General features: G+C 36.1%; 1 protein-coding gene across 10 annotated transcripts in view; it reads left to right on the forward strand.

Moving 5' to 3' along the window:
* LOC132913809 (potassium voltage-gated channel subfamily H member 6) overlaps positions 1–12,571 on the forward strand; it is a 142,060-nt gene extending 129,489 nt beyond the window's left edge. For 3 of the 10 annotated variants that reach the window (XM_060972380.1, XM_060972382.1, XM_060972383.1), the window contains 11 exons: positions 120–240; positions 326–635; positions 781–1,117; positions 1,463–1,647; positions 1,736–1,860; positions 3,800–3,895; positions 4,262–4,402; positions 4,922–5,246; positions 5,797–5,874; positions 7,690–7,926; positions 8,082–12,571. In XM_060972380.1, the coding sequence (XP_060828363.1) occupies positions 120–240; positions 326–635; positions 781–1,117; positions 1,463–1,647; positions 1,736–1,860; positions 3,800–3,895; positions 4,262–4,402; positions 4,922–5,246; positions 5,797–5,874; positions 7,690–7,926; positions 8,082–8,415 (2,289 nt within the window). In that variant the 3' untranslated portion in view covers positions 8,416–12,571. The remainder of the gene's footprint in view (positions 1–119; positions 241–325; positions 636–780; positions 1,118–1,462; positions 1,648–1,735; positions 1,861–3,799; positions 3,896–4,261; positions 4,403–4,921; positions 5,247–5,796; positions 5,875–7,689; positions 7,927–8,081) is intronic. The other 7 variants (XM_060972385.1, XM_060972387.1, XM_060972381.1 and 4 more) reach the window with 6 other exon arrangements.
* The last annotated feature ends 1,254 nt before the right edge of the window (positions 12,572–13,825 follow it).

Here is a 13,825-nt window from a genome sequence, read left to right on the forward strand (position 1 = left end):
GTTTCGTGGCTAATCTAATGTCACGCGAAACGACTCGAACGCTCGTTTATTATTCTAGAATCGAAAATAGTTCTTCATCAATCGTTTCGACTAAAGCTCTTACCTCTGTCCATTTTTAGAGCCGCTATATCACAGCACTATATTTCACCTTTAGTAGTTTGACATCAGTGGGCTTTGGAAACGTGGCTCCAAACACGGATGCCGAGAAGATATTTACTATAATCGTTATGCTAATCGGATGTAAGTATCGATCAGAATGATGTAATCGTTTCAATTAGTGACTAATATATGTACGACAAATTAACTCGGCTATACTTCGTTCTAGCTTTGATGTATGCCAGTATCTTCGGTAACGTCTCAGCGATCATTCAGAGGCTTTACAGCGGTACAGCAAGATACCATACGCAAATGCTTCGAGTTCGAGAGTTCATCAAGTTCCATCAGATCCCTAATCCGCTTCGTCAACGGTTGGAAGAGTACTTTCAACATGCTTGGACGTACACGAACGGAATCGACATGAACAGCGTTCTAAAAGGATTCCCCGAGTGCCTTCAGGCGGACATCTGTCTTCATTTGAATAGAAATCTTTTAAACAACTGTAGAGCCTTCGAGGGTGCCAGTCCTGGTTGTTTAAGGTACATAAGCTAGATATCTTTTAAAATACTATTATTGTTTTAATTAATGTATTGATATTTTTTTCACCAAAGGTATACATATAGCTAGATGTTTAACAAAATGAAAAAATTAATTGATTAATATTTTCTTTCTTTTTTTAATTAGGGCGTTATCATTAAAATTTAAAACGACACACGCACCACCCGGTGATACGTTAGTTCATCGAGGAGACGTGTTAACGTCTCTGTACTTCATATCGCGCGGCAGCATAGAGATATTGAAGGGCGACGTTGTGATGGCAATCCTGGCCAAGGACGACATATTCGGGGAGAATCCTTGCATATATCCGACCGTCGGCAAAGCGTCTTGCAACGTACGTGCGTTGACGTACTGTGACCTGCACAAGATACACAGGGACGATTTACTCGACGTTTTGGCTCTTTATCCGGAGTTCTCCAATCACTTTAGCCAGAATCTCGAGATCACTTTTAATCTGAGAGATGTACGTATTATTTACATATCCTTTTATCCATAATTGATAATGCTTCCATTTTAAAATGCTTTTTAGTTTAACTCGATATCCCTTACCTATCCTGAGATACTGTAATTTAAATGGAAGATTAATTTTTAATCTTTTGTTATATCCGTCTTTGTCGCAGCTCTTCCCTGACCTAACGCAAACTGCGCACGTGTGCGCTGGTCAGTGTCAAACGCCGACTCAGCGTTTGTAATCGCTAATATTCTATTCTTCCTTATTGATTAATAATACGTAAAATACAAGAACAGAAAGAATTTTGTATTTACTTCATATTTGGAAAAATTAATGAAATTTCTTGTTAATTTACAGGAGGAACAGGCTGGTGTCGATCCAATATCAGCAAGGTTTCCCGTCAGTACTCCAACGGACGTCGATGTCGACGCTAGGAGATTCGCTTTCCGTCCACCAAGATACCGTCGAGGACCCGGTGGTCCTGGCACCAATCTTATCCCTACTGGTCGACAAGACTCTTTACAGGGTGATCAGGAAGACTAGTAAGAATTTTTCAATCAAAACCACACAAGCAAATAAATGCTTTCTCTCACTGAAATTCATATATTTCTTCGTTGCTATCAAAAACAGCGACAAAGGGAGTGGTCATGGAATTCTGGAGTTCAGTACCGACAAAGCCGGCCAAGACGTGACACCATTGAACCTAGAGTTCGACGAGCCAAAGCAAAGAAGCTCCACATTGAACTCCATAACCGGTGAGAAAAATCGCGTGTATTCGGTCGATCGATTCTCTTTTGCTCCATTTTTCCCCATCGGAGTGGAGTAATACTCTTTCTCTGTAAATCTCTCTTTCTCTTGTTTGCCTCTACTTACTGTCTGAGGAATGTTGTTCTCTGCACGATAAATAGAATATTCTTAATACATATTCGAGTAAGGACTTCTGTTACGATTTACTCGGTTTCGAACGTTTGCTATACATGTGGTCGTTGGAAGATCCTTATGATTCAGGAAAGTACTTTTGAATCATTGCTTCGCAAACACCCGCCACATCGATTATCGCTTATCATTTAAAAAGTATATTTTGAGAGATATAGATACTTCTCGGAACGTTGTATATATTTATTGAGAAGCTCAGCTTGCCCCTTTATTCCTTTATTTATCTTATATACTTATTACTCGTTACACGAGTTTGGACCGCTTAGAATCTCCGAAGAGAACCGATTTTGCCGGACCGGTTAACAACGTTATTGTGTAAAGGTAATTCCGAATCTTATATAGCAGAGTGCAGTAATCGCAGTTGCCTCCAACTATACAGTAGTCCTGGAGTGGAAGCGGTGGGATGTGAATTTTTCCTTTTTACTAACACTTGATTGGAAATTGTGCAATTTTCACCCACTTTTTTCACTTGCTTTAATCACGAATAGTAACTGTGTTGAGAGAAAGAAAATTCTGCTGAAAGAGCTTATTAGTATTTTCAAGATCTTTTCCACTCATTTATCGTTAGTAAATTCATTCTTTTATTAGAAATTCTATGAAATTAATCTGTAAATATGAAAGTTTTAAAGAAACCTTATGGATACCGAATTTTTATAGACTGCGAATGTTTATGCAAAATACAGTATCGAAACTTAAATAAAACGTAGTATTTTTGATATTTTATATATCTTTAAGTACACATCGTTGTATATTTTCGTCATAAGTATCCGCAGTCTAATTATAAAATATTAAAGTAAATTTTTCGTACATCAATTTCACTTTGTATTAGATAAAATCTTGCTAATGAAAAATAGAAACTTTCTTGAAAATTACAAATCTGTCCCCCTTTCCACTTCACGATCGCCAAATTACAGTTTTAATCAGATTCATCTTGATTCAATTGCTACTAGTTCGTGTCTCATAAAGATCTTCATTCCACCATAGACACTTTTTTTTCTAAGATCTCGTCTCTGTAGCATAGATCATTTTTTCATGAGCTTTACTCGACCGACATATTTCCTCCATTCTTTCTACCTTTCCCTCTTTTTCTGTCCGCTAAAACATCCCCCTTAGCCCAATCGCTTTGATCGACGTAGTATGATCTGTAATGTGATCTTGAAGTCTCTGAAATTATAATTTTGTAGATATTCATATCATGTATATACATAACAATTTTGTAACCATACAACATTTTTGTATATATTTTAGAGAATTCTCTTGAAATGGAAGTACTCAAAATATAGATTTTTAAGATTTCAAGATCACCAGTATTATCTTTTTTCCTTCGTTTTACGAAGCGATATTTCTTTTATGATTAATATTTAAGGTAAATAGAACACGACGTTAAATATAAATTAAAATAATAAAGAATTATCCTTTTCTTTGATATAAGAGATGAGCTTGACGAGGGAAAATTTTGTAAAATATTTTGCCTTCAAATTGTTCTAAAATTATTTTCTAAGATGTTTTTACTTTAAACATTCCAAAGTTATATTCTAGAACATTTTTATTCCAGAACATTCTAAAATCTTAAAAATCGTATTCTATAATATTTTTATTTAAAACATCTTAGTTTATTTTCATAATCAATCAAGCTCGTCTCATCACATCTCGAGCTAAGCAAATCAGAGGCGTTTGGGTTAAGCGTGCAGCGTTTATAAGCTTTGCGTTTGCATTTGATTCCCGAGTTCGTTAACACCTTGAAACCTGGTTGTTCAGGCATGCTAACCCATCTCAAGCGCAGCATACCGGACCTACGTCAGCACAAGATCCATCTTCAACCACTGACGAGTCACGATTACCTTGCCAAGCAGAGTAAGTATCCATTTGGCGGAGTAGACTGGCCAAGTTTTTCTAAATCGTCGCAACGGAACAGACACACAATGTTTATCTCGCAATAATCAGCTGGCGATGAACCAATGCTGAAGAAACTGGGACACAATTGCAATTAAGTCCCTGGAAAATAACATAATTTATACAAGAGTTGTCGACCTCTTTTTTTCTCTCGCTCTTTCTCAGTTTTTTTCTCTCTCTCTTCCTCTGTGGCTCTCTGCCTATCTGTCTCCTCCTTCTGTTTCCCCTCTTTTCTTTGGAGATAAAAGACACTTTTAGAGATTAGGAAGGCTCGTGTCTGACTTCCCGGATCGTGGTACTGATACTTCTGTGCCTGGGTTTATCCAGTGACCACGCCGTTGACGAAACCAACACGGAGAAGCTCAGCTGCCGGTGAAAGCTGCCTCAGCCAAAACGCTGTGCATCCAACCTCGACGACATCCAGTCACTATACCACGCCATCGCCACCACAACATCCACAATCTCATGGTGCGTGGAATTGTGTTTCCATGTTTCATTCCCCGTCGTTTGTGTATTGTATCACGATCGAATGTTGCCACCTTTGCTCGTGAATATGTGTTTGTCATGTACGTGAGGAGACTTTTCCGAAAATTGCTGAGAAATGAAAAATAGATATTGAAGAGGTCGCATAGAAAGGTGCCCCTTAAACTAAATTGAAATTTTATCTATGAATCTCGAAATATTAAATTTATCATAGAGACATCTACATCGTACCAATGTATACGAACTTTTTACATATAAACACAGATGACACTTTTACAAAATTCTTCGAAACGTAAGACAGACAAATATTTGAATTAAAAATTTGCTAAATCTAAAGGTACCGAATTAATAGGTACACGCCTAACATCAATTAAAACTATTTTGAGATGAAATACAATTCTAAAATAATATTCGAAAGAAATAGCAAAACTAACTCAAACTATCGAACTAAATTTCTCAAGTTCCAGTTGAACAGATTTTTTATCCGATTATTTCTAATTCTAGGTGACTTTCAAAGTGGACCAGGCCGGCCTGTAGAAGAAATAAACGCGAGAATAGACCAACTATCGCGACAAGTGACCTCACTGGAGCATTCTATGGGTGAGGACATCAGATTGATTTTGAATCTGCTACAACAGACGCTCAATTCATCGAGGGAAAGTTCCAGCATCGAGATGATGCCTGGAACCACCTCGGCCGGGCTGTCGAAAAGTAGTAGAGCTCCGGCATTGGTCCAACGATCGGCCAGTGAACCGCAACCGCCGACAGGTCCGCCGTCGAACAATGGAAATGGAAAGCTTCAGCCTAGCACGTCTCACAGTTTGTTTAGGTGAGTGTTCGCGATTCAATTCGGTAAATTAGAAATCCTATCGTTCGCACAGTAACATGGTAAAAAGATTGATGTCTAATTATTAAAGTTAGAGAATTTATACTACATATGCAGAGTGCCTCCAATCTTTGTCGGTATATTACTATATTTAAAAAATGCCTGAAGTTTAGGTTTTTTATTCTTTATCAATGTCTTTATGAATATTTGATATCTCAAAACATACCTTATTTTTATCTTAAAATTTCAAGGAGCCGCCATCTTTTTCACATGTTACCGTATTCTTTTACTGTTCGTCACAGCAGATGTAACATGTGTCTTCTCTTTCTCTTTTCTATCTTTCTTTCAATTCAAATCGACGTGGTTGGAAACGTTCGAAGTCGCGGCATCGATTATCAGGACCGTAGATAAATTGTTCTCTCTTTAAACCATTATTCTCTCTCTCTCTCTCTCTCTCTCTTTCTCTTTCTATCTTCTCTCTTTCTTCTTTTTTTCAAGTAGAAACTGATTCTGTTTTTCCTAGGAAGTAATCGATATTTTTATTCTTGGAAAGCTTTCTTTCGAAATCCCTGGATCAGTTGCATTTGATTTCGACGTCTTTTATTTTGGAAAGGTTGGACAAGTTCCGAAGGTGACCATACTCTCTCATACTCTTCTTTGAAACCCTTTTTTTGCGAGCAGTGTCGCGCAAGTAGAACCGAGGCAGGAGTATCATAATTATATTATTGCAAAACATTAATGCATTTACGAAAGTTGTTGCTAGTTGAAACTTGTCACGTTGTGACTTTAAATAATCTCATTTCCGCTCTCTTTCTCCTTATCTTCTAACTAATCTTTGCCCTTGTAATTTCGATCATTTTTTACTTTTTTTATTTGTTTTTTAATATGTTGTATCAAATAGAATGAATAATTGACATCGACATTTAAATCAAGAATCATTTTGAAATACTACTTAGAATGGTCTTTCTTTTTTTCTCGATCATTAGTGCCTAGATCTTTCGTTAGGTTACATATTTCTGATCGATTTCTTTGTTTAACTTGCTGAGCCTATCTTTTTGTTTTCTATCCCCTTAATTAGAATATCGATCGAGCATTCTTTCATACGACGCGTGCGTAGAGGATTTTTATTTATTCTGCGACGTAGCACGTTTTCGAAGCTTGAAGGTGAACACGCGGGGTATGTCAGGCCATGTTTCCTCGATTCGTTTGCTCGTTAACGGCATCAAATTAATCATGACAGCATTATCAATTTGTTTGAAGGAAAATTTCCAAGATCATCGTTTTAGATAGAGCTTTCCATTGTTCTTTTCTCTCCACACGATAGAACAAACATTTAAATAATGCTTACAGTTAGTACTAAAATACACATTTTAAAAAATCATAAATTATACATATACATAGTTTGTCAGTAGATATTTCCAAATTGGTCCATATATTGATCTTCAATATCAAACATTAATATTGTATGTGTTGCGTGTATAAACTTTTGTAAGAAGATACGCACTTAGGAGATCGAAAAATTTGATATTAATTCCAAAAAGATTTTATTACTATTAAGATAGGAAGATATTCTCAAATTTGTCACAAAATACTTTCTAAAATATTAAATTTTAATATCAAACACGAATGTTTGTAGTTTTATGTAAAGGTGTCTAAAATTTTCTACGGAAAAAAATCTAGTTTTCAATTCGTCTACATTATAGTAATCCACACGACACTACCACTCTTTGTACACCTTAACAGAACTTGCCTTCATAGCAATTTAAAAATATCCTATCACGATGGACAGAGGTAAGAGATTCAATATGTAGCTGATTCCCGCGAGTATGAATCGCCACTACGTAGGGCATATGTTTTCATTAGTGCACAAGCATACGTATGTTTTGCTAGTTTCCATTTAGAAAAGTGCAGTACAGTCTCGATAGTCTCAAGATGTTCCCAATTAACAGGTTAAATTCAATCTTGTCTTGAGAAAAATTAACTATAGTCCTGGAAACGCGATCAGTATCTTCGAGCCATTCGTCGTAAGGTGTCTTCGCAATAAAAAAGCCAAAGAATCCAAATCTGAATCACTAGTTTCTTCCCAGAACTATCGAGATTCTACCGTATACCTTTTAGCACTGAATTCAAGACTCGTGCTCCTTTTGAACACTAGCGTACCAAGGAACGAGGAGATGGAGCTGATCGATACAGACCACGTTCCGTAGAAATATAAATTAAATAATGTCGATGTCAGATTAATCGCGAATTTTTGTATAGGAGTCCCAATCAGGCAGACTTGCGACACTGTTCGGGACACTTAGAGGAATTAGAGGCCTAACCGAATCCCTTTGTACATAAATCACGTGCTTCAAGTATATTTCGCTGCTATTCATAGCGGACGCCAGCGGCCGCTAGTAAATCTCGATTAAAACGAATTAATTCTTTCCTTAATTTCCATCTGCAGTAGACCTCCAACGAAGGAGCCTCCAGCGTCAACGTCCTCGGGTACGTCACGATTGACAGTCACGTCGGATAGTTCCGCCCTGGCGACGGCCCTGCAGACAGCGTTGAGAACAGCACCCACAAGATCACAGAGCCAACCCGTCGATCTAGCCGTGCCACCACCCACACAACAGGCACATCTGCCGCACGGATGGCATAGTCAACCTGCTGCATTTAGGAGAGGAGAGTTCAGGAGTGGGTAAGTCGACAAAAATTACATTTTTCTCTCGATTACAAAGTATTAAGAATGTTTGATATCGAATATTCTAAACAATTCTCTAATTCAATTATAAATTCCATGCACTGCTCCTTTTTTAATATTCTCTCGCCTTAATCTCGCAATTAATTCGTCAGGTACAGTTCGTTCAACAAGCGTTCAGAACCGGAAGGGGACGATCCGTGGAGCTGCGTGGTGTCCGTATCGGATCGAGGAAGCTCTCAACGTCCTCGAAGCAGCGAGTCTCGAAAAGAACCAACGAACCATCGTGGTTCCACCGATTTAGCAAGTAGTCAACGTTCAGATGGCAGGCAACTTACTCGAGAGGATGGCATAGGTCAAGCGTCTGGACAACGACAAGAGTCCTCGAGGCAAACGAGCGAAGACATCTCCTGGGAATTCACGATAAACGAGGCGCCGATCGCGAGATTAGAATCGTTGGATGAACTCGACCAGGATCACGGTAGTTAAGGCCAAGGTTTCCCCTTCCTTTTTGAAGTAATTGCAGCTCGCTTACGACTGAAACGCGACGCGTTGTTGAGCAATCGACAACATAATGATTCTAATGATTCATTCGGATGGCTGTGGACTCCTTCCGTTCCCTTTTGGAGGATCTAGAAAATGTGGCGCCAGGATAGAATACGCGTCCGCCAATCGATTTTCTCCTGGAGATTCCTTTGGTTTTGATTTGTTGATTGGAGTTAGTTTCATGTACTTCTTTTATGGAGTAACTAGATAATTTTGGATACTGTGTCGTTGAGCTTGGCAATTTGTGATTCGTCAAATTCGATTTTTGACGAGTGTTGGTGAATAGTAATAACACTCTATTAGGTGGGTGCATATGAAACTTTGTTTCGTTTAAATTTGACTTTGACGGACTTGTGGAAATATATTTTGTTTAATGACAATTATCAAATATATTAAAGAAGAAGATATTTGATATAGATTAAGTGTATTTAATGTTAAGAAGATTTGTAATTAAAAGTCGTAACCTCGTTACTGGTCAGCATAAATGATCAAAATGTTCGTGTTATTCTTTCATGTGAGTTTTCATTTAGAAATAAATCTATTTTCAGGTTTATAACAAGATTTTTAATGAAACTAATTAATCGTTGAAAAAGTATACTGAACAAAACACATGGAAATTATTTTCAACACATTTTTCAAATAAATTATTTCAATTAAATTATTTCAATTAAAAAGGCAGTACTTCATATGCACAAGCCTAAGAGTTTCTTCGTTCGTTCGATCGCTTATTTTTCTACTTGTATTAAATCTGTGTGTTTAATATTTTAAGTAGAATCTTCACGTAATGTAACATTTTCGGTTTCTTTCAAGCTTTTTATTATACACTGCGTTACTAATCGCGAGGCATTATTATGAATGATTAGTGACTTCAGTATTATAAGCAAAGCACTGTATCTATTATTGCACTTGATCATTTATATGTATATGTACATTCACTTCAAGGAAAAAAGATATTTTTGCTCGTTCTTTTCTGATTAATATCACCTATTAAGAAAACGACACCTATACAGACACAATTTTTACAAAATTTTCGTTGAAAAGCGACTTATTTATTTTTTCTAAATATTTTCTCCAACTAGTTTAACCGGGTTACCGCAACGTTGTCGATAAATTTTCGAGCGTGGAATGATTAAGAGAAAATCGATTGGCAAGCGCACAGCAATATCGTCGTGGTACAAGAAGTTTTTAAGTTTGAAAGAGCGAAAAGACGAGAAGAAAGAGTGAGAATGGAAAGCACGAGCGGCGTTTCAGAAAGCTATACACGTACATACACAAAGACACAAATACACATACACAGGTACATATTACATAGACGCAATTATTCCGTGGTATCGACACATTTAATCCTACCGTTGAAACGTGAACTTGCCTTCGAGGTTTCTACCCCGTATTAACGCTACATTTCCTTTGAGCAATTTTTTAATCGAGTTAATCGATATACACATTCGCATCTACACACATACACAGATACACAAATTACTATGTATTCCCCTCCGGAAGCGATGCTTTTTTGTTTTGCACGTGGAGAGTTCTCTTTCGTTACTCGATAACATCGTGAAGAAGAATAAAAGAAACGAACACTGAGGGGAATTAAAGAAGAATTAAAAGAAATAAAATGAAAGTACAAGATAACAGGCAGAAGATCGATGTTCATAAAGTAAGACGAAAAATAATGTTTAAAGATATACAAAAATAATTAAAGGAGAAATTATAATGTGCAGCTCGTGGAGAGAGAAAGAGAGAGAGAAAGTTTCTTAAATTTTCGGAGTCCTTCGCGTCAAGATAAATACACGTAGCTAAGTTCAAAATTAAGATTAATATCGACTGAGAGCACCTTCTTTTTTTATTGCTTATAAGCGATGTTTAAAAAATAAGATTATACGATGAAATTAAAAGAAAGCAGCAGGGGATGATAAAAATTGCGTCAAATAAAAAAGGGAAACATAGTGTTGCGATCTTCGGGAGATATACGTGTTTAAGTTAAATAAAAGCAAGGGCATTGTCGGGGGCGAATTACAAAATGGCTGGACGACCCATGACGAACAATTAGATATTGCGTGAGTAATAAAAGAAATACAAAAGATAATTAAATAATTAAAATGCAATTCTGAGTGCCACCTACGAAGTAAAACTACAATGTCCTTTATACAGACAACCAAAAAAAAAATAAATTAATAAATAAATAAATGAAACAATTAAAGAGGGAAAAAGTACACACGAGGCAAGCGAAAGAGAAAACGGGAAAATTAATACGGAGAGAATTTAGATAATGACTAATATTCTTACTATTATTATGATTATTATTACGGTTATTATTATTATTGTTATATTATTATTATATTATAATTATATTATTGATATTATTATTGCCATAAACGTAGGGATGAAAACGCAAGCGCGACGGGGGAAGAGGCGAGGAAAATATAGTAATATATACCGACGGGTATAAAAATGGTAAAACGACTAAAAAGAAAAAAGAGAGAAAAGAAAATGACAAAAAAAAGTCTAATGAATGAACAATTGCCTGCGCAATAACGGTATATAAATTATATATATATATACCTACATGTTATACATACACGTGCGTGTGTACGTATATACACTGAGCAATCATGCGTGCGTCTATGTCTATGCGTATACACGTTGTAAAAAAATTTTTTACAAGATATCTCGAATTAATTAATGCTCCTAAGCGTACGTTGGTTTCTCTTCCTCTCTTTTCGTTCTCGACCTCCCGAGTTTACTTTTTTCACCCCCTCCGGCGATTTATCACGCAGTGATAAGGGTGAAAAGCGATGATCGATGATCCCCGATCATCCCCGTATAAATCGTTTTCCACGCTGATCGAACTCTGATCACGATTTTCTTCGATGTTACGTTGTTAACGAAGGTGTTATGGTTCGATTATCGATTGGTATGACCGTTGACAATAATTGGAAACTGATCTCGAATTATTTAACAGTCTGACGAAAAAAATGAGTAATAAATTATATTTTTCCAGTCAGAATAAAGCATCGATCTAAAAAAAAAAAAAAAAAAAACCGGAACATAGATGATCGAAATTACATATCACTTCGAGTGAATATATTAAATATTGAATTTAATTCAAAGCAATATTTGAATTAATTATCGAGCAACAAAAGGAAACGCCATTGAAATTAAATGAAAGTAACTAAATATGAAAATCGAAATTTTCGAAAGAAAGTACGCATATATTAAAATTGTAAGGAATGAATGTGAAAGAAAGAATGGATTGTGAGAGGTAAATTCCGAATGTGATTGGGGAAGAGGGGAGGCTCGATCGAGGATCATCGATCACAGATCTATTCGTTCTTTGCTCAGTATTTTAGGCTGTAAATGATACCGATACATTCGATGTAACGATTAAATGATTCGTAGTTACTTTGTAACGAGAGGAGCAGCGACGCAGCGCTAATGAGAAGCAGCTTTTTAATTACAAATAGCGATTATCTTTGATTATTATTACTACCAGTAGTACACGCAGCACACGTGGATTTTCGCACTTAGGTACACGGCGAAACGATACGGATTTATTGTTCTTTAAAAAGAAAATGCAAAAAAAAAGAGAGAGAGAAGCAACAGATGTTCGACAAATGGTCCAGAAAGACGGCAACAATGATCACTTCAGGAGGAAAAAAACAACAGTTCTCGTTCGTTTCTTTTCTAATCAACGTATTTATACGAATTAATATACACAGATTTATTATAAAAATCCTATTTTTTGAAAAAGTATGGATATAATTGAATGTTTTCAATTCTAACAACGATCATTGATTATTTTTCAAGTATCACCGAATTTTTGCTATTTTATCACACGAGATGGGAATTTTTCTGTTTAATTTTAAACGATTTCATTGGATCGAGTGATGGACGAAGAACGACGCTTAACAAAAATTTATCCAAGTGTGTTGAACGATGAATGCACAACGATAAGTAGAATTTTATTTCTAAGGATAACCAGCCTGTCAAACGTCGAAAGTGTCTACAAGAAAAAAATGCCTGTTCATTTTCAAATCGTTGATCAATGTATCTGTCCAAGAATGAAGAGAAAACAGTAAAAATTCTCTTATGTTTCTTAGATCCGAATTTTCTTTACCAGTCGTTTATAAAAGATGCGATCGTCGACGAAATTGATGTCGCTGAAAGAACCGGACACCGGAAAAAAAAAAAAAGAAAAAAAAAGAAAAAAAGAAACGTCCATTGCATCATCTTAAAGAATATTCCGCGAAAATTTCGTTCAAATCGCCAGAATTCACTTCATACCCTTTCGAACATCGAATTTTTGCGAAGATTTTTTAGAAATATCACGAGTGAATAGCAATCGATAATTAAAATATTTCGACGATGAAATATATAAGAGACTCGTACTGTATATCTTTCGAAGAAATTTTTTAATTATAATGATACAACGGTGAGAAAAATCATTCGTTTTTCTGATTGCAAGATGTCAACACGTAACTTTGCCAGCAACTCAAACTCGTTTTCTACATTTTAGGATAACGAGAGTAAGTCGTGATATTTGGAGAAATAAGGTTGTATTTGTTTAGAAAACGATCGACTCAATGATGCAAAACGCGATGATTCCCAATAGAGATTCGCTCTTTTTTTTCTGACCGCAAGAATATCAAAACCGAGAGAAGCAAAAGAAGAACAGTAGGGACGATACTTGCAACAGTGTTTCATCTTTCTTCTGGCAAATTTCCAACGCAAGTTTTTGCTTTGTACTTTTTAATTCAAGCCTTTTGAGAAGAAGCTTCCAAAGTCGAAATAAATTAATAAAAAAGGCACGAAAGTTTGCGTTAGAAATTTTACGAGGAATTATCAAACCTATCCAAGCTTGACTTGAAACTTCCCCAAGTTTCAATTCCATGATGTTGATCCGAGATTAAAATTCGGACGACATCGAGTTAGTTTCTCTTTGAGACCATCGTAATTCCCTTCATAAACGTTTGAACTTATCGTCACTTCGTCCTTCATCAAACCTGTTTCCTTCAGACTGAGAACGATTTTTATCGAAGGATAAGAATTTTTGGACCGGCAGTCGTCGCACGAACGTCTTCGAGTTTCTCGATTGAAAACATTGAACATTTCCGTGACGACCATTAAATGCAGCTGAATAAGACTCGATGCAGACGAATGAATTTTGTGTCGCAGTACACTGCATTATATGGAGAAACATACGTGTATTTTATTATATATCATATCGTGAATTTTATTACATATAATTCACTTAAAGATCCTGGTTATCATCCCCAGAAATTATTTATTTATTTGTTAACACTTTGACTCTCCCTTTGACTATAAAATATTATACTATTTCCTTGTAATCACA

This window comes from Bombus pascuorum, chromosome 13 (genome assembly GCF_905332965.1).
Source record: "Bombus pascuorum chromosome 13, iyBomPasc1.1, whole genome shotgun sequence".
In the NCBI taxonomy this organism is placed as follows: domain Eukaryota; kingdom Metazoa; phylum Arthropoda; class Insecta; order Hymenoptera; family Apidae; genus Bombus; species Bombus pascuorum.